Raw genomic sequence first — 22,539 nt, 5'->3', positions numbered from 1 at the left:
TGACCAGTTAGACTAAAACATACAAGTCCATGTTTAAAGTTCCTCCCTGCTGTACAAACATGCATTAAAATAAGCTCTGAGAAAGTGTGAAGTGGAGGTGTATTGAGGGGCTGTGTAAGCTGGGCTAATCCCCCTTCAGTGCATTTGTTGTGTCATTAGAGCTGTATGGAGCAGGGATCCTGTGACACGGGTCCTATTCACTCCCATAGCCCTCAGCGACTTCACTGCGCAGCGCCAGTGTTGTGTGGAGCCGCTTTATGCCGCGGAGGATTTTCAAAGATGGGATCGTCCCTTTAAGACCACACAGGACCTCTCCCTTAAGAATAGAAAACACAAGAGCACACAAAGGTAAAAAACAACAAACAAATTTTCAAGTTGAAAGTTAAGCTTTATTTTTATGCTTCACCCATCACAAAGGATGTCCTCTGCAAGTAGCTTACTCTTTTGTCCAGTAAACTACAGAATACATTATGACCACCAATAATTTTATGGTAACATGTCTATTATCCAGCACTATGTGAAACCATCAGCATTCTTTCACTACATTAAGACTTATTTATATTTTATTTTAACAGGGACCAATTGCAAACGCATTCATCTCGTTACAGAAGAGATGCTTTACACCAGATTTGGCTAAAGCTAGTTTCCATCTGCAGTTCCTGGGCAGGTTAATAATATAAGATTTGAGCAATTTAACAAAGTACAGTACATCTCAAACACAGTTTCTCTACAGTTATCAGTATCAGTCCAAGCAACATATTTTAAGATTACAATCCAAGAGCTGGGACGCTCTACTTCAGTCGCCACTTTTGGAAGAAAGATGGTGTCAGAATACATTTTTATATACACAGGTTTCAGCTTCCTGATTCAAAAGAGTACCATTTTATATTGAATAGGTTGATGTCATTTCAGATGAAGGGCAGGGGCCTATGCAACTCTATGGGAGATTCACTGGCTTGAAAAATATCAAAATGATCCACAAATGTTAAACCTTATTGTTTGTCAGAAACTGCCTCACCTACTGTCTGAGCCATATTAATGTTATGGCATAACGCTGCTATCAACAGATCGCAGATTGCATTTGTAAATGAAGAAATCCTCCATAAGAGAGACATAAGAGCTGTGCTTTGCAAATAGTACCCTCCCATTCAGTACAGTACATACAGTAGCTGCTGAATTTAGTGTTCCAGTTACAGCAGCCATTAACATGAAAAGTGACCTGATACTGCACCACAGTGACACTCAAAGACAGGCCTTGGCTTTCCTCCCATTCAAAGTGAGAGTACACATCTTTTACATTCAGGATTCTCTCTGTAAAAGCGTCACATCTGAAGTAACATTTATAGCCTGCAGTACAAATTTATACAGCATAGTACCTGTAATATAGCAGAGAAAAAGTTTAACTGTGCATCATCTTATTTTCAGCAGTAAATTAAGTGTTATGGATAATGGCATTTTTGAATGGCACCATGCAGTATGTAAGGCAGAGATACAATGTTCTGAGAGATGCATGTAATAAAGCATAATATATTGAGATGTGAGAACCAAATGAGCCCAAGGAAGATTTTGGCGTATCTATGAGTAGGGATTTTCACCATTTTTATTGGCACAGAGACAATGTTGTGTTTTCTTACTCATCAAAAAGTAATTTGCAAGTAAAAAAAAACAAGTTAGTATACCTAAAAATGTTCCACAAAAACCTAACTTGGGCCCATTTAGTTCTGCTTAAGCCCTCTAAAAATAATCAGTGCTACTACTCAAAGGCTTTTGTCATACATTAATAATATTTCCACACTATTGCCATCAAATCACATAGCAACCACACATCACCATCACCCATGGTACAGTGTATTGTACCCTCCATTGATTGTGTGAGGTAGCATCAATTCACTGTAAACCAAACTTAAGACATAATACAGTACCATGTGTTAAAACAAACATCTGAGAGTAGCTGTATTGCTGTTGCCCGCTTATTGCTGGCATTTTAAAACATAAAATGGCTCAGTGGATAAAAAAGCTTTGAGACTATTCACTCTTACAACAAGAGCTGAGTGCTACTATTAAACGCAATTTTCTCTTTCATCATCAAAATAAATACATTACCTCTTTATGCATTTGCCCAGACAAACAAGCAGCCTCCATGTCACTCGCTCATAAATAAGGCTAGGGAGATGAGGAGTTGTGCTAATTGTGCGGTAAAGTATACTAGTAAATATGGCCATCTCCAAACAAAGGATGTGAATGGCATGGCTAATTCCCACTCAAGAGGGCTCAAGTGGGGTGAAAGAGACCAGCATATAGGCCCTCTGTTCATTTGGGTTGGTCTTTTAGCTGGTGTTCCCTGAGAGCTCCAGTGAATGTGGCGGTCCACACGTGCAGGGCTGTAGCGGCCGACAGAGTGAGGAAGAAGAGGAAGGCCACTTGGAAGCCGAACCAGTCTACGACTCCACCGGCCAGAGCGCTGAACGTCAACTTCCCCAGCACCTCCAAAGTCGCCAAGAAGCTGTAGTGCGTGGCCTGAAAGCAGAGGTGAATAGGTCAATGTTTGAATACTGTCACACAGAGCTCAAATGAACTATTATTTATTCTAGTTGCTTAAATGTGCACTATGTAACTTTTGGGTTTGGGATCCATCATCTGCTTGTTTCTATTGATATGTCATTTCTCTGCCTGGAATGTTCCATAGTTAAACAGCTCTGCCTTATATTTATTCAATTACAGGTGTTTTTATTGTTCAAAAATACCTAAAAAAACCCAGACATTTCAAGAAGATAGAAAGGTTTGATACCATACTATGAAACATTCCAGATAAAGTTACACTATTTCCATGTAGAAAATAATTTGACGGACCAACAGAAAAGACTTTGAAAATCTTTGATCTAACAATTAGGTGTTTTATTAATCTTTTTTTTTTTTTTTTTTAAACTAAATTTGACCCAAATGAGGCTCAAGTGATGCTGTTTAAGGAATATATTCACAGACAAAATAGCTTTTTCTTCAATACTCAATTACAAGCAAAGTAAAGGTTACGTTACAAATGACTTAACAAACTTGATGTTGTAATGATATCTGTAATCTACTTTAGCTGTCAGTGTATTCATTCAGGTGGAAGGTAACTTTTGTCACCTTAGGTCAGGCTGGGAGAAACGTGACTGCCATTCTATCAGAGGAACTCCAAAAGAACACATGAATTCTTATGGATGGGTAAGGTGTGCTGCCCAAGGACATCTCAACAGAAACCGGAAAGAGCAGGATTTAAACTGCTGACTTTACAATTACTAAACAACCACTACATTTTGGACTAAAACAGTATATGCTCAAAATACATAAATGAAAACATACCTAATTAACTTCATGACAGTAACTTAATAATTATGTTACTTCTACTTGGTAGAAAATAGAAAGAAAATAGAAAGTATTAAACGTGAGGTGAAATCAGATCAGGGAAAGGAAAGGTTGGGTAAAGAAAGACAAACATTGTCAGAAAAGGCAGCGTTAGATGGAGAGAGAGATTATGAAGCAGAAAAACTTAAAGAGTGGGGATTGATTCCTATCAGTTGTGCTGCATCACGTGAGCGATACTGAACACTGAAAACAGTTAATAGAAAATGTGTGAAAACTTTAGTTGAAAGCCCCAAAGTGCAGGAGGACACAATGGAAGAGAAGAATAAAGAGGATAAGACACCTGAAAGAGAAAGCGTGAGATCATGGCCCCAGATGCTGGAGAGGCGCCAAGAGGAGAACAGGATCTGCGCAGCCTTTGGGCTTTCCACAGAGAGACAGAGATTACCTAATGTAGCAGCAGGCCTCCTCCCTGTACCTGAATGCACCATGCACAAAATACACTAAATGCATAAAATACACCAAACGAACACACTCTGAATGGACATACTGATTTATTATACTTACTCAATAAAAACAAATCGGAAACAGGATCTGCAATTCATAATTACACCTTTTAGATGGCTTAGAATCTGAATCACAAGAAAAATAATGTATACAAATGTATAAAAATCTATTCTAAGAGCTATCAAGTCTTTCACAAAAAAAACAACAACAAAAAACTGTTTATTAGGTTGGTTATACACAGGTAGAATTATATATATTTTTTAGAATGTAAGTGCACAAAAACATTTTGCTTTAAAGCCTCCACATACCTTTTTAGCCAGAAATAGACATAATTAAAAGCATGCAAGAGGGGTGCAAGTTTTTAAGTGCATCTCCACCTGCTTGTCTTCCTGGAAATGTCCCTTTTGCTATAATATTCCACAATATGACATGACATATTATCTTCCAAAGTACAGTTTCAACTTTCTATAACTATCTCCATGGATTCATGCACATGATGTGCCACCTCTATAATCTATTTATCATAGATCCAGCCATCTCAAAACAAAAATAATATTAGAAATTAACCGCAATTTGTGGCTTGTGGTGTAACTTGTTGTGTTAACACAATTTTTGTCACCGTTTGTTACCGTTTGTCACTGATGAATAAAAACTAACCTCAGAGTGAAGTGGTGTGAGACTGCAGTGGTGCGAGGTGTGAGGCTGCAGCGGTGTGAAGGTGCAGTGCTGCATTTGGGCCTAACTGGAGCCTAGAGTATGGTGTGCAGACAGCAGGAGGGGGCGCTGAGAGAGGCCTATGTGAGCGACCACAGCTAAGTGGAGTGCCTTTATTCTGAGCAACTTGTTTAACAGATTCAGTTTCTTTCTCCTGGGGATCGTTAACAAGCACTCACGCTATCAGCTTTCAGTCACTGGATACACTACCTTCAGTACACACACACAAATGCCATCTACACATGCTGATTCACACACTAAAACGCACACAGGAAATGTGTTGTGAATGCTTCTCAAATTAACCCTGGTTCTCATCATGGCATGTTGTGATTGCTGCACATTTCTCGATAATTTATTTTATTAGTAACAAGATCCTGACTGCTGTGATCCAAGCTGTGACACCCCCTCCCCTTTTCTTTTCATTTTAAACTGACAGCAATTTAGATGATAATTTGTCACTTTGGGAGATTGACAGAGGCAAGTCTGAATGGGTGCGTTAACAGCTCACCCCCGGGCACTTACAGCCCAGTTACAGTCGGGACAAAAGAGGGGGACCGCGGAGGAGGAGAAAGTGTTTAAAAGAATAGAAACAGAGGTGCCATGACGAACAATGGTGAAACATACAGAATCCCCCCATGAGAAGAGCTAGTGGTCTGCAGAGATTTTCCATGTGACAGTGACAGGTGAGGCGATGACAGGCGAATAGGTGACGCTAGGTGTGGTACTGTATGTTCTGTTCAAGCTCCCTTTGAAAAGACATGACCTAATCAAATGGCATGATTACAGAGAGGGAAGGAAACCATTACCGATTACGACATCTGCTTGAAAAAAGGTTTAGACTCATAAATCCGTCAATGGTGGCTCCAGTTTCGAGCTTTTGGTCCATTAAGATGCATCAAACACTATATAGATGTGTGTGTGTGTGTGCCTATAGTGTGTATATAGTATGTGTAATAATATATATACATACATACATACATACATATACATACATACATACATACACACACACATACACATACATACATACACACATACACACACACACACACACACACACACACACACACACACACACACACACACACACACACACACACACACACACACACACACACACACACACACATACACATATATACACACACACATACATATATATGTAATTAGGGCCGGGCACGTTAACGCGTTAACTTTGCGTTAACTAATCAAGTCATTAACGCCGACAATTATTTTAATGCCATTAACGCAGTTTTTATTATGTTTTTATTATTCATTTATTTTATTGTAAAAGCCTGTTTCTCACTGGCTTTTATTTTGAAAAAGTCCACTGCGAGCGTTTCTTTAAGTTTGACGTCTTTTCTTTACACTTTTTTCACTTTTTTCTGAGCACGTGAGATGCAATGGCCGCGGGCTCTGGCCGCGGGCTCCGACTCCGGCCGCGGACTCAGCCGCGGACTCAGCCGCTTGCACCGGCTCTGAGCTGAGCTTATTTCTTTAGTTCAGTGCTGGAGTAACTGATTTACCCAGATACCATTGGAAGAAAAAAATGTGATTGGTCCATTTCCATTCCATTATATTAACCCTTTGTTTCCTAAGAAATATCAGTCCAAGTTCAGTCCAACACTGATCTAGAAATTATTACTAGTGTAGTGTTCATTACTCACAGCATAAAAAATATTCAATAAATATATTAGTAGTACAAATTCATTCAATATTTTTTCTTGAGCCTTCCCTGAATACCTTGAAGGCTCTGAGGGTTTCCCTGTGAAAGAAATGCTGTTTGCGCAACAAATGTATGTCTCTTTCATTTACATTTCCAATAAAAGAGCGCTATACTCTACTTTTTAATTCATTAATTGGTTTTGCGTATAACATGCGATTAATCGTGATAGAGAGAGAGAGAGAGAGAGAGAGAGACGCACACACACACACACACACACACACATACATATACACAGTCATGGATACAATTGTTGGTACCCCACTTGAAACTGATAACTAAATAATGAAACTGGCATGGACAAAAATTATGGTACCCTTAACTTAGTATTTTGTTACACAACCTTTTGAGGCAAACTCTGCAAGCAGATGATTTCTGTAAGTGTCAATGAGACTTCTGCACTGGTCAATAGGTATTGTGACCCATTTCTCATGAGCAAAACGCTCTAGTTGCCTTAGGTTTGAAGGGTTTCTTCTCCAGACATCATGTTTCAGCTCCTTTCACAGATGTTCAATAGAATTGAGATCTGGGCTCACAGATCGCTGTAGAACAGTCCAGTGTTTTGTTTTTAGTAATTCTTGGGTGTTTTTAGCTGTGTGTTTTGTTATCCTGTTGGAAGTCCCATGACCTATGACTGAGACCAAGCTTTCTGACACTAGGCAACACCTGACACCCTGTGTAGGGACAGTGTTCTTTTCTTGGTGTGCTTCATTTTTGCATTTGTGAACATAGAGCTGATGTGCTTTGCCAAAGAGCTTCAGTTTTGTCTCATCTATCCAAAGGACATTCTCCCAGAAGCTTTGTGGCTTGTCAATATGCACTGTGACAAATTCCAGTCTCACTTTTTTATGATTTGCTCTCAACAGTTGTGTCCTCACATGAAGTCCACTTTGGCTCAAACAGTGACGGATGGTGTAATCTGACACCGATGTACCTTGCCCTCCAAGTTCACATTTAATTTGTTTGGAGGTTGTTCTGGGCTCTTTGGTTACCATTTGTATGATCCATCTCTTCAATTTGTCATAAATTTTCCTCTTGCGGCCACATCCAGGGAGGTTGGCTACAGTCCTGTGGACATTAAACAGTCCTGTGGATCATGGCAGGACATCCCCCTACATGGGGCGTACCACTGGAACATAACTGAAGTGGCTGATATCAAGAAATCCTACCAATGGCTTGAGAGGGCTGGTCTGAAGGACAGCACAGAAGCACTCATCCTGGCTGCACAGGAGCAGGCCCTGGGCACGCGAGCAATAGAGGCCCAGATCTACAACACCAGACAAGACCCACGGTGTAGGCTGTGCAAAGAGGCTCCTGAAACAGTCCAGCACATAAGCAGGGTGTAAGATGCTGGCAGGGAAAGCATACATGGAGCGACGTAACAAAGTGGCGGGCATAGTGTACAGAAACATCCGTGCAGAGTACGGGCTGGAGACCCCAGGATCAAGGTGGGAAACACCTCCAAAGGTTGTGGAGAATGACCGAGCCAAGATCCTGTGGGACTTCCAGATACAGACTGACAGAATGGTGATGGCGAACCAACCAGACATAGTGTTGGTGGATAAGAAACAGAGCAGAGCCGTGGTGGTTGACATCGCAATACCAAGCGATGGTAATATCAGGAAAAAGGATCACGAGAAACTAGAGAAATACCAGGGGCTCAAGGAGGAGCTGGAGAAAGCCTGGAAAGTAAGGGCATCAGCGGTGCTTGTGGTAATCGGAGCACTTGGGGCCGTCATCCCCAAACTGGAAGAGTGGCTACAACAGATACCGGGAAAAACAACAGACATCTCAGTCCAGAAAAGTGCAGTACTGGGAACAGCAAAGATACTGCGCAGAACTCTCAAGCTCCCAGGCCTCTGGTAGAGGACCCGAGCTGGATGAGACCTACCACCATGGAAGGTGATAAACACACAGATATAAAGATATATATATATATATATATATATATAAATAATACATCTATATACATATACATATATTATACAGAAAGCAATGATATAAAAATATGACCAGCCGACTACTAAAATAATTGTTAGCCCTATACTGTAATTATATGTTGGAGGATTTTTAACCATTTCAATTATAGAACTGCAGAATAGTTTTACTTTTAAAACTAAATAAAACACATTCAGATTTACCTTCATTGTAATTTCATAAAGTCTTTATTAAAGCCTTTATAAAATGAATGTATAATTTTACTAGGGTGTGTATTTTTTCCTACTGAAACTGGTAGGTTATTGCTGCAGATCTCAAAGCGTCGAGGAGAGACCTACCTGGATGCTTTCCTCAGCCCTTTGAGTACAATGCATCATGGTCGTGAAAGTGAGCGTGGTGATGAGACCACCCAGGAAGTGCTGAACACTCATACTGAGGACAGCCATACCTACAGAAACACAAGAGCCAAATCAAAACCTCACACAAATAACAAGTGGAGCAGCGCTGACTTAAACAATGGGAACTAACTTCTCTTTCTGCAGAAAACTATCAATTTGACAATATTCTGTGCACAGCGCTGCTCGCCTCTGTACTGTATGTCAAAGCAGAGACAAAGCAGTTGGAAACGGTGAGCTGCTGAAGTGTCTCTAACTCCGCTGTTCCCCAAACACATGTAGTGTATCCTCTGAGGGGAAGTGGCAGAAACACAAGAACCACAGAGCCCGGTGAGCGCTGAATTATTCACCCAAGCTGCAGACTTTCTGCCGAATAAGAGTCTTCAGTCAGACACGAGACGAGGAGCCACTGATCAGTCTGGAGGAATGCGCAGTGTTATCATGTAATATTGAAAAATAGGAAAGTGAATGTTTTGGGTTTTTACGCCTGGATCTTTGTACTGTATGTAAAGTGGCGAGGAGCTAGGCCTGAGCTTTCAGACTGAGGGGCTTGATTGGGGAACAGACAGCTCTTGCAGAGATAAATAGCATGGATATGAATCCCAAATGTTTGCGGCTTGCTGTGCAATGGAATAAGACGTGTCATTCAGACACCACTGAATGGCTCTCTGGAGAGACATGGCACCTGTCTATCAATGTCCCAACTGTAGTCCACATTACTACTTAGAAACAACACATGAACTTTTACTTTATTTTAACTTAAAGAATTATATATTTGTTACTTTTTTGGTTTTCAGTGTCACCAGTAAAATGTATTTTGTATTACCAAATCATCTGAAATTTGGGCAAAAGTAAATCCTAAATATATTTTCACAAAATGAAACAAAATCACACATTTAGCTCAACTTTATGACTACATTGTTAAATTAAGTAGTAGGATACTAACAGTGACATAGTCATTTAAACATATGACATACATAGAGAATGATCTAAACATTGTACAATTGCTATTTGTTCAGACAGTGTGGCCTCACCTTTCATGAGAGGTGATGGCTCCAGCACAGTGAGCAGTGAACTCTGAAAGACCATGCTGACGGTTCTCAGCACAAACACACGTCGCATCAGAGCTCCGATGCTGCAGAGACCAACAAACAAAGCACCAATCAAAAGACTCACACTTCAACTTCTCCTGTGCAATATCGATGAGAAGCAGTAGTATCCACGGCGACAAACTTTAAGGCACTGTCAGACGCGCACACATACACACAAACGCATGTGCACGTGAGCTGGTAAACAAGTCTCCAGACACTAATTGATACCCCGTTAGTGCAAGAAAATGGTCCCCCTGTGGGTTTGCTTCATGACGTAATCAATAACCTAAGGAGATCCCCAGCATGAGAGGGGTAATTAATCAGAGTTAAGAGCGCACACACAAACACAACACATACAGGGCTGAACAGTGCCAATCACTCAGAGGACGCCTGCCACTCAAACACTACTGCGTTTGTTTACATGTTTTTTCTATCCAATTATTTATCTGTAAAAATGTAGTAAGAGCCGGGGCCTGTCACATAGAACAATGCCAGGCTTATGCATTAAAAGTGGCTGTAAGTCTAGGACATTAAAGTGAAACTAAGGGTTTATCAAAACAACTAACACCACTAAAGTATCAAAAGTGTATCTATTCTATAACCTTATCATTAAGGTCCACTATGTAAGATTTCAGACAGTGAGTAGGCAACCTGCTTGATCCATATTTTTAGAAAAACATCGATTCTTACTGTGAGTAGTAGGTGACCCCACCTATCAGAGATCAGACTTTTGAAATTTGCCTGGTGGCATCACCTGCTTGTCTTCATTGACAAAGACATGTTGAATGCCATACTACGGAATATTGTAGGCCAAACAATACCATCTTCAAGGTGACATCTGGTGGAGACGACTTTTGTTTTACTCAAAATAATGATTTATATTTATGGGAGAGAAGTGCATGCAAGGGACAAAAAGTCAACTTTTCTAGAGGTAAGAGTGGACTGCATTTTCTATAAAGATATACAATAAAAAAAATAGATATTTTTAAAAATTCAAGTTAAATTGTAAACCTGTGATAAAAGATTAAAGTCAGACTCCTCCACCCCAATATTTTTATGAGATCAACAGGTGTTTTGTCTTTTCCTAAATATTTTCTGGATTTGGATAAAGCACTATGGTCATTCTGCGATATGCTCTACTGTTGACAAGCATTTAGTATCTCGGTGTAGTTTCAGCCACTCTTATTTTCAATCCACCTCCTCTCTCCTCTCCGTGTTTCTCTCGGCCTTCCCTTGCTCCACAGTGGAAAACCAATCCTGCATCATTCACATGCTAAAGACATTCTCCTCAGTGCTGCCTTCTCAATGACACTCTTTCATATCACGCACTCCGGGGAGATGCTGCTGCGGTGTGTGCATTTTAACTGTGTGCGTGTGTGTCTGTCTGTGTGTATGTGTGTGTGTGAGAAAGAGAACCTGCCTGGCTGCCACCTCACACGGGCCGGTCCCAGATAAGAATAGCCTTATTCTCAGGTTGCCACTGGTGGTGGTTGTAAAGGGGGGGGGGTCGCTCACTGACCACTCAAGCGCTTCTGATGGCGAATGGGGATTGGGATAAACCTTCCAAATGAGCTTTTAAAGGTGGGACCCAAGCCTACTTCTCTTTTAGTTCACATGCAACCACAACTCTATTGTATACAATTACAAAATTGAGATTAACAAGTTAAAGCTATTGAAAATAAAATACCACCTAATGTGTCCATACTTAACTGGTCTTATACTCTTACCTCATTTGCAAAATGTAGTTAGTAGTTACTATAGTTATAAAAATAAGAATGACTTTCAGATTTAATGTCATAAAAATACACCATGCAGACTTAACAGAAAAACAAACAAACATGTATATTCTTTATGCAATATGCTTATTTGCCTAGCCTATCTATGGCAAGAATTAAAAAAAAAAAAAAAAACTAAAAACACTTCAGAAATGCTGGATCAAACACTGGACTTTAAATCATCATTAAAAGGTTCATGACAAGTGTTTTTCTCTTTGTGAGTATCTGAACATTTTACCATCCACCAAGTCTTTGAACCGAGATGTGTAAAGAAAGTAAAGAAAATACAAAGCTAAACTATGACAATGACATCTTTTCAAAGCCCCTATTCCCTTAAGAAAAACAGGTCTTTAGAGACTTGCACTGTGTTTGCCAGTGTCACTTTACAAAAGAGAGAAAAAAAACTCTGGAGTCATATGAAAACATAACATGGGACAAAAAGCCTGACACTCGAAAGAGCGAGAAGGAGCAATCATACATGTGAACAAACCAAGAGAACTTACAATTGTCAAATTATGCACAGAGTAACAGTTACATTTTGTGGAAACAACTTCATTTTGTGGCAAATTAAACATTTGCTCAATCAGTCACAAACTTCTAAACAGAATATAATGTTAGATATAAAATGTTAGACAATAAAATGGCCTCATCTAACTTAAGACAATGAAATCAAACTAAGATAGCTAATTAGAGAGTCATACTCCCACCTGCATTTCTGCAAATTTACAATAAAAGTATATACTGATTATTGCATTTGCAAGACCTTTATTTTTTGTTTTATTTATTGTGAGGTTAATAAACAGAACTGACTGCATAGTGCACATGTTTTCTACTACACTTTACAGATCATAAGAGATAAAAAAAAATAAAAAATCTAACTGTAGCTTGCTCCTTTTTCATATTTCCATACAAAACTGCAAATCAGAGGCTGGTCACACAGTATGTAAAGTATAATGTAAGACTCAAACCACGATGCTTCACGATGCTATTGTCGTTATTTTTAGCAAAGCCTTACATCACACTGGCCATAGGCAGAGCTGCGCTATAATGTGATACTTCTTAAAGCAGATGTACAAATCTTACGCATCTCTTATGGAACTAACCGTACAATACCAATAAGCTCAGGGGGACAGGGGAACAGGTAAAACTGGAAAGCATAAATTAGACAGAATATAATGCTAGGAGAAGACTAGGTAATACATTGTCATTTGTAAAAAATTACAAATCTAATGACAATCTAAAAATAAAATAATAATTGCTGCATTAACTACAACTGTTTTAACGTACAAAATTCTACATGTTGTCTACATGATGGGTACATCTACTACACAAGCTGAACTCACTCTCGACAAGATGCTTAAGATCTCTAAGTACTTTGTGTTTAAGTAATAATATTATACACTTACACATATAGTCCACACATTGCAGAAAGTGCACATAAAAGATGTAGAAAGTAAAATGTATGATGTATAGTGTAAGAGCAGCAGTGGAGGGAAAGCAACAATATTATTGAGTGGATACATTTTAACGAAGCTCTATACAACTTGACAGGACAGAGGAAGCAGGAAAGAGGAGGAGGTGATGATGGACTATCTGATGGGATGGAAGTAGTAGGTTAGGTGCTATGCAGTTCTATTCAATGCGAGCACTCGAGGTCTAAGGCTGTCCCTACACACGTATATTTAACATATTTCTCACCATCCATATCTATTTTATGTAATGTGTGTCTACCGTTTAAATCAGTCTTTCTTGAACCTCAACTTAGGGGTACACGAGTTACTGGGTGAATCACTCAGACAAATAAACAGTGTTGTTTTACCCCCTTTCCAATACTATGATAGGCATTTTTACTATTTTACTACTCAGAATAGGTAAAGTTCTGAGGACCCCCAATTTTTGTTTGCAATGGTACCATTTTAGTGCATTGATATAAATGTATATTTCTTACATGTTACAAGTTATACATTTTTTTCTTACCTTGTAAATGATTATTATTTCTTGTATCTGCCTTAATTCTGAATCATTTACTACCATCTATCCTATCTGATTCAAGGGCTGTACCTGAACTGAGCGAGCAGCAGGCCTCCCAGAGATGAGCCGCAGATGGAAAATCCCATGGCAATGATCCCGTTCCAGAAGCCTAGCTCCCGGGCCGTCATGTGATGGTCCAACAGGAAGAGGGGGAACATGGTGACAGCACCCTGCTCACCTGTGTATGAGATTACAACACATAGGCCAAGGTTTAGACACACTTAATTTACAGACAATACACATCAAACAGATGGGGCCACAACACAGATCTGTCTTTAATAACATGTAAAAATCTATTATTCTAACAGTAGACAGGGGGACAAAGGGATCTGTTGTCCTGGGCCCCAGGGTGTTAGGGGCCCAGAACTGGACCCGCTTTCTATTCATTTATATTAGAAGGGGATCCATGTAAGGTTTGTTGCTCCGGGTCCCCAAATTTCTATCAACGGGTCTGATTCTAACAAGATTCTCTTCCCCCTTTTCCTCTCTCAATCTCTGTAATATTTTTCACTGCTTCTACAAAATTGTTATGATAAATGTCTCTGTTTCAATACCTGTTATGTTGTATATGATCATAAAAGCGGGCTACTTATGTGATACGTCTCAGAACAAGCACCAGTTTACAGTACATACAAAAGAAACAATGTGACTTTGAAGAAGGTGCAGTAAGGAAGCTGTTACCTGACGGTTTAACCTGCACGACTAGCATTACATTCTGGAGATGACGACAACAAAATCAAACACAAAACACTTGGGGTCTATTCCTGGAAAGTGTCAATAATAAATGTCTGACAAGAAAAAGACTACTCTCCGTCACTTTATCAAACAGAGACCTGGTACTTTTCCTAAAGCAGTGAAAGAGAAACACAACAAAACACAAAAAACTCGCATAAGATGAAACGGGATGCACAAAGGCCTCTCAGTCAGAATGAAAAGTTTTCCCCGAGACTTCCTGTGTGTGGTGATGAGTGCGGGGGTAATGTTCTGCCGAAACATTACAGTAAAATATTCAGCGTTGTCGACTAGACGCCATTATTATATTAATGGAGAGCGACTTCACAAAGACAGTGGGACCAAGGAGCTGCGGTGACTGACAGCTCGGTTCCCAGACTGCTGTCAAAGTCGACGCAGCACAACCAGCCATCCACTCACTCTGTCAGCCAGGAGACAAACAAAAATAGAGGAAAGGGGGAAAAGAAGACACATGAAACAGATTGGAATAAAAAAAGAGGAAGAGAGAGTCGGGGAGAGAGAGGAGATCCTAGTGATGGGGAGAGTGGCAGCGAGACCGAGGGTGTCATAGAGCGAACACTGGTGTGACAAGCCAGCAGAAAACACAGGTTTTCTCTGTGTAAAACATGTACAAACATGCTAAAGCTGCAGCAGTGGAGAGTGGTGACTTAAAACAATAAAAAATTAGCTACTACTTTTAGAAAACGATTACCAAGTGGTCCAATGATAAGGTATATTTTATTACCTCCACAGGTCCACAGTTGAACCACAGAAAATTATTTGTAGATTTAAATTACATAATCTGGAGAAAATGTGGAAATGATATTAGCAAAAAAATATCAGCAGAGTTCCTCAGCTATCGGTTTCTCTGGATTTTGAACAATTGGCATTGGCCATGAAAAAAAACATATGTACTTCATAAAAGAAAAAAAAAGGTTGTCCAATGTCTTTAGTTGCCAAGACCTAAAAAATGACTAATAAGGATTGAAATCATAGTACTTCCATAGCAAAACACTATACCCGTGTGTCATCCTCTGTAGTAGTCTGCAGTAATCACATTAGTCATAATAAAGTCAACATTGTCGACTCTGGAGCCCATGCTGCTGCTGTTGTTTACCCATGATTCCCTGCTCCTGCGCCTGTCTGCCTGTTGTTTAGCTCAGAGCGTTCACAGTCCTGTCTTCAGCTAATTATTTCTTTAAAGAGAGGGCTGTGGGGAGGAGGCCGTGTAGACAAACACAAGCAGGCTGATTATTCCTTTCTATAAATATTCTCAAAGCAACAATTGTCCATTTCAGTGGGGATTTCATTAGACGTCCACAAAGATTAAATAAGCAGAGTGGAGAGGAAGAGGAGAGGTGTTAGGGGATTTGAGAAACAGGAAAATGACATAAAAGAGACATTATGGTGACGTCAACAATGAGGAGAAACATCTCGCATCACAGGTGTATGGGGAAAACATAAAGGATGTGACACTGTACAATCCAAAATCCACTAAAGCAATTAAGTGAAATTAGGTCTCACCATTGCTTATATTAAAAATCAATTCAGTGACATGTACTGTTAATGATTTATAGATGATAAAAACAAAGAATTAACATAGCTTTAAATGAAGCAGGGCAACAATTTGAAAGATTGCCACTAGCTGCATTTCGGCATGCTGTTTACATATGATGTTTCTCATGAATACTTGCATTATCCAAAACCAAAATACACAATCATTATGATGTATAAATATCTTATATACATGTTGTATTTATATGAGGTGCCATAATAAACCTATAATATTTCAACACTGTTTCTTGGGTGTCCAAACAGTAACGACCCCACTCACATTCAGAATCTATGTTCTTCGAGGTATAGTTTTTACAATATAAAGCCCTGTAATTCAATACATGCTAGACAGATTAGTAAATGCTATACTATGTAACATTCCAAGTAAATCCTCAACATATCCACGGGGGCAAGCATGTGGCAGATCCCCATCAGAAATCATATAATATTCAACTATTTGTGCAGCACATACAATAATTCCCTGATCCCGACTGATTGAGTTGGAGTTGCAGAGTTGGAGTTGGATGTTACAGAGGGAGTGGATGGATGGTATAGAGTGGGATCAGCAGGAGGCGAGGGGGTGAGGGGTGTAAGGGGGTGGCACTGAGGTGTTAGGTCGATGAGGACAGTGGGTTCAAAGTGCACAGATCACAGAGGACAACCAGGACAACCTTATCCCTGCCTGCCATGGTCCTCCCAGTAAACAGAGTGCGCTTCATACATACTACATGCAGCTACACACAGCCACCACACACAGAAGGAGGCACACAAGCACGTATAGTTATCAGCTCATCAGCTCCCCTCAGGACAAAGCCGTAAACAGAGCCCTCTCTTCACACGTTTCCAGAGTATCCTATACATTTGTGGCTTCAGAGGCACGCACACGGCATAGTGAGGGTGCTGCTAAAATCAATACATGTCAAGGGTTTTCTCTTCTCCCCCAGGGACTACAGTAGTCTAAAATCTTCAAAAATATTTGGATCAACTTGAGCCTATTTTGTAAAGTATGCATTTTAAAATCCACATTGTTGTAAAAAAAAAAAAAACTGCCATTTGTGGTAACTAATACCACAAGTATAAATGCCAGGAAGGGCAGGTGGTGCAAATAAATATGTACTTTTTAAATTGTGGATTGCCAAGTATTTTTTTCACTACAACAAAAGCCAAGAATCATCTACCCCAAAGAACATAATTAACACTGGAAAAAATTTTAGGAAGTAAATGATAAAAATATATATTCTAAAAAAGAATTTGGATTTGACCCACATGAATAAAGTAAATCATAAATTCATCATTAGTTATGATGGTTTTTCGTTGGTATTAAAAGTATGTAAATTCCAATCCAATGAAAAAGCAATTTTACACTGTAATGGCATTTGACTGCACGTTTGTCTTGACATGGTCAAATTAATGAGCCATTGCCATTGTACACGTTGTCTTTGTTAGAGCACCATGTGGTGGTTGTTCATTAATTTATTTGCTCCTTCAGCTCTGCTCCCTGCAGTCTTGTCTTTTCCCTCTGGAAAATACTGCCTCTTTTCCAACTTAAGATTCAACTTTTTTTTATATCTCCATTGTCCACTGGACCATGCACCAGCCAGCCATGAAAGAGGTGTGCAGTTTTTCTAAAATCTTTTACCATTACCAATACCAATTTTCTTTAAGCATAGTGTTTCATAATATAAATGGGCAGTAGTACTAAAACACAATCTTAAAACAATGAAAAGTGCGATGTACTACACATGTTTTCAGGATACAGGTAAATTAGTTAAGTAAATTAATAGAAAATTACAGTTGGAACTTGCAGTATGCTGTGTTCTTCAAACAACGCTACATTCTTGACTACTGAGCTTCTGTGTCCCCTGTTGCAATGTTATAAACTTCATGAAAAAGAAAGATGAAAGGTGAACAAGATCTTTTCTGTTTATCTATTCTTCAATGTGTCCAGCTGGTCAATTCCCAGAGAAAGGCAGTACCGAAGCTCACCATCACTCATATCTCCTGTCAGACACTGTAGAACTAATGATGAAAAATGGCCATCTTGGAAGCGTGCAATGGGGCAGAGTTCAAAGTGAATAGTGAGCAATAGATTCTCCGATTAAAAATAAAAATATAACACAGAAATTACACAATGATTACTGATTAACAATGTAACCTTTTTACAGCAAAAAATAAGCATTTAGGGGCCTATTTTTACCCTCCTTCCCTTTTTTTCCAAATATGTCTGTATCTCCCTATCCCTGTAGAGTAAAAAGTCTATTAATTCAAAAATATTCATTAGCTCGCGGCCTTGTGCAATAGCTTAAAAGAGGACAACTACCATTTAAGTAGTAATGGGGTGGTGTTGTTCTATGCTGTACTTAGATTAGCTGTAAGATAATAATACATCTAAAGATAGGTCGTATGACATTAATGTTGTGCAATAATGATATGGACAACAATTTTCTACCAGTGTTTTTTTTGGTATTCATATTTTTATTTAAATAAGAATAGATTAACATATATAGGTGCAAATTTCAGTGAGAAGTTTGGTAATAGTGATAATAGTGTAATATCAGCCAATCTTTTCTTTTAATTTAATATACCTTTTGACTACCTAAAATAATGCAAATATGAAATTTATTGCATTTTTACATTTTAATTGTATGTAATGAATCTGACTAGTGATAAGGCAAACAGAAATCAATGTACAAGAAATATGGTGCTGTAAGCTTTAACTATATCTCCTCTTTTTCGTGTATTATTATCAGAGATTACTCTTCCTCCCCCCTCACTCTGTCTGTCCCTGGAGGCCAGACAGTGCTCCCATGATGCCCCTGCCCTCAGATGGCACAGAGGTCGTAGTTCAGACGTGAGGCTTTCACTGATTGGCTGCTGCGTTGGACACTGTGCAAACTCCACTTCATTAGGGAGAGATCCGGAAGAGGGTGTGTATTGGGAAAGGGGGAGCAGCAGACACCCTGATCACCAGTCGCACACAAACAAAACGCTTGGACAAAAACAATAACGTCTCACATAGTCAATTATGCTGGCAACATTCAGATCTCTTTTAGAAAATTACACAATCATTTTGCTCCCTAAAGGTGGAAAATATTTAGACTTGAACACCAGTAAATGTTAGCAAGGGACAAGGCTATTAATGACTAGTTAGTGAAAACACAAGCAGTAATTATTTTTAGCGGACGGATGAGTGTGTGAGCCCATGCATCAGGGAGAGTGCTTGTTGGGGGGATGCTCTTAGTCCCTAGACAGATTAGGGGTCCAGGCAGGCTTCATATTTGTCTAGTGTACAGTCGTCTGCTGGGACTCATCCGATTACCAGGCCACCCTCACTCAACACTCAAACACACATTGACACAGACACACACACACACACACATTCTTAAAACAAAGGCCATACATTCATATACAAGCTCCAGTGAAAGCTATGCAAATGTGAGGAGACAATTATATTCCCACCACCCACATAAACATCAATGTGGTGCACTGTCTTCTCCTGCAGTTTGTGAACGCCACAGACACAAAGAGACTCTAATCCTTACATAATCCCCTTCTGCTACCAAACACCAAACTCTGGTCATATCAACTCTCTCCCACACATAAACAAAGTAAGAGTTATCCAAAACTACTTTTCTTAAGAGATGTACAAACAAAATACAAATTCAAAACAGACTCCGGGAAAGATTTAAACTTAAGTCTCACAATAGGCATTATGCTAGCAACTGACTTGTACTACTGAGACTTGTATTTTTAATTCCCACAGTGAAAAGCACACCTGCCAAACTTGATACAATGCCTTACAGTGATGACTTTCTTAACAGCACAAATACCAGTCAATCGACAGTCATACAAATACAAAATCCAACAGAGACATCTAGTGGTATGCATGCGCCTCTACATCAAGTGCTTCAGGATATCGCATTACTTTTGGTGTAAGAGAGCTTTTATCTAAAGGAAATCCCAGATAGAAGTATCATTCATGATAATAGTCTTATAATATACCTCTGCTGATACAGTATCATTCATGATAATAGTCTTATAATATACCTCTGCTGATACAGTGCTTTCGTCATACTCACCAAGTTTATATGTTAGCACATACAGGATGGTCCAAGGGGTCCCAGGTACTGCAAGCATCTTTCTCCACACTCTCCATGGCTTTGTAGCTTCTGCTGCCCTCTTGCTGCCATCTGCTGCCTGCCCCTTTACGGTCTCCTCATCCAAGACAGGGGCTCCCAACACAAACAAAGCCACACCTGCATAGACAAACATGAGCAGCACAAACATCCATCCCCATCCTGCTACATCGATGACAGCCAACAAGCCACCTCCAGCGAACACAGAGCCAGCTTTGTAACCAACCACTTGGGCTGTGTTCCCAAGACCAAGCTCTCCACGACCTTTAAGCAAACTCACAGCAGCCCCGTCTACAGCTATATCCTGGACTGAGGCAAATGTGTTCATGGTCAGCAGCGTTGCTGCTACTCCCCATATGTGTGCTTCTGGGGCAAGAGCAGCACTGGACGCACATGTGAGAGCAAGACCAGACACAGTCCCAACAATCCAGCGGCGCTTTGTGCCAATGCGGTCTATAAGAGGAGCCCACAGGACCTTGAGAACCCAGGGGAAATAGAGGATTTTGGTAAAGCTGATGCGGGTGAGTGAATGGCCAGCTCCTCGCAGGTAAACAGGAAGCAGTGAAGACTGGAGGCCATAGGGGATGCCCTGCACAAAGTACAACAGGCCCAAGAAGACCAGCTTGTCATTCATGGTGTGTTCAGTAAGGTGACCCTGTGAGGGAGCCAGTGATGCAGTGTGATGGTCAGGTCATTGTCAGAGACTGTGCTGGTGTACTTCATGCACACCTCTTGATCCAGAACCCTGTACACTCCACTCTTTTCTGAAACACACAATAGAGATGAACAGTTAGAGGCTTGTTGGCACTGTACAGTGTAACCTTGCTGAAAGGATGAGACTCCTGCAGAATGACTGCTTTACTGCTCCAGCTGAGTTACTTCCATGGAGCTAATATTAGCAACGTCAAACGACAGCACTAACCCCTATATCACATAAAGAGACAAACGTACGAGTGTGTTATTTTTTACGTTTAAAAACAACCACTGAAAAATTCAACAAAACAAAACAAACAACCCAAGGTTTGGCTGCCAATGAGTAATTAGCTACTGTTAGCCACTAGCCTATGCTAAACACAATAACACAATCTGTTAAATAGAGCATTGTTACATCGGGTTGGCATTAACATAGGTTGACTAGATTTACAAAGGCACTTCTTATCTGGTTGAAGATACACCTTGACATTCAGCAGGAAAGTTCACTGTGATGCGTTTGCTAACCATATGCTCCGCTCGTTGTAGCAGTGAACTGGGTTGCCAGATCTGAGTATCATTTTTCAGGACCAAGGGTGAAAATACTCAGCTTCATAAAGGGACCTGTATAACTGGTATATATAAAAATAAATAAATAAATAAATAAATAAATAAATAAATAAATATATATATATATATATATATATATATATATATATATATATATATATATATATATATATATATATATACAGTGTTGGGAGTAATGTATTACAGTAATGCGTTGATTTTTGCTGTCACGCAGTAATGTAAGGCATTACACGGGGAAAAATTGTAATATTTTACTCGGTACAAATGTAAGTAACGCGCGTTACAATGCTTTTTTAACCTGGATTGAAGTGGTGGGTTTTTCTTCATAGAAATTCGCTAAAATCACCGTGAAATCAGCAGCGGTGAAACGCCGGAGACGCGGCCGGATAGACCTTCAGTTAACCGCGGGTGAAAGGACCTAACTCTACGCTGTTTAGACCTGGTTTAGACCTGGGTCACTTCTGGTTTAGACCTGGTTTAGACCTGGGTCAGTTCTGGTTTAGACCTGGCTTACAGTCGTCCCTCGCTCTAACGCGATTCACTTTTCGCGGTCTCGCTGTTTCGCTGATTTTTAGAATTTTTTTTGTGTGCAATTTTGCATGCCTTTTGTTTTTAGTGTATGAACACGTATTCCTCCCGCTGTGTCCTGATCGGCTGAGGGACTCCTGTCTCCTCTACAGTACAGAATATGTTCAGCTGCCAAATTTAAATACATGTTCAATCTCTAGCAGTGTGATTCTGAAGTGCTGTATGTCTGCAAGTTTTCTCTCCGACAAAATCCACAACGTCGACGAAATGTTCTGCACCGACAAAGTCTCCTGCGCTCACACCCAAAAGACAGAGGACGATGCAAACCATCGCACAAAAAGTTGGACTTCTGGACACGTTGAAGGAAGGTAGAAGTTACGCGCTGTAGCAGAGTTTTGCACCGGGTCTTGTACCCGCAAATAGTTGCTGAAATCAGGACCGTGAGCCCGAGCAGCAGGGTGTCCATAAAGAGCGATCGGGCGACAGCCGCTCTTACCTCCATGAGGTGCGGAGCAAAGCCGGTCCTTTCTCCTGCGGTCACCTTTGAGCCTGTCCTGACAGTGAGTCCTGTTTTAGTCCTAGTTCAGTTCTGGTTTAGTCCTCCTCTTCAGTCCTGGAATCAGTCTGAGGTTAGTCCTGTTATAGTCCTGGTTTAGTCCTGGTTCAGCTCTGGTTTAGTCCTGGTTTAGACCTTGTTTAGTCCTGGTTCAGTCCATATACGGCTCAAAAGTTCAGCTTTTTCGCAGTTATTTTGGTGAGAGTAACTTAAAGTAATGCAATAGTAATGTAATG

General features: G+C 40.0%; 1 protein-coding gene across 5 annotated transcripts; it reads right to left on the bottom strand.

The window, feature by feature from the left end:
- Positions 1-367: 367 nt before the first annotated feature.
- Positions 368-21,203, bottom strand: mfsd3 (major facilitator superfamily domain containing 3). 5 transcript variants are annotated; one of them, XM_055161606.1, is made up of 6 exons: positions 21,157-21,203; positions 19,882-20,702; positions 13,547-13,694; positions 9,654-9,754; positions 8,563-8,672; positions 368-2,517 (listed from the first exon to the last, which is right to left on the bottom strand). In XM_055161606.1, the coding sequence occupies exons 2-6, from the start codon at positions 20,570-20,572 to the stop codon at positions 2,311-2,313; spliced, it is 1,257 nt and encodes a 418-aa protein (XP_055017581.1). In that variant the 5' UTR covers positions 20,573-20,702; positions 21,157-21,203; the 3' UTR covers positions 368-2,310. The 5 variants fall into 5 exon arrangements, with proteins under 5 accessions (XP_055017581.1, XP_055017580.1, XP_055017582.1 ...); XM_055161605.1 differs by having other exon boundaries at positions 21,114-21,194; XM_055161607.1 differs by having other exon boundaries at positions 21,083-21,189.
- Positions 21,204-22,539: the final 1,336 nt, after the last annotated feature.

The sequence above is a fragment of the Boleophthalmus pectinirostris genome, unplaced genomic scaffold (assembly GCF_026225935.1).
Source record: "Boleophthalmus pectinirostris isolate CB_2022bp ecotype Guang Dong unplaced genomic scaffold, ASM2622593v1 HiC_scaffold_4, whole genome shotgun sequence".
NCBI classification, from domain to species: Eukaryota; Metazoa; Chordata; class Actinopteri; order Gobiiformes; family Gobiidae; genus Boleophthalmus; species Boleophthalmus pectinirostris.
This window is presented reverse-complemented; position numbering and strand designations above follow the sequence as displayed.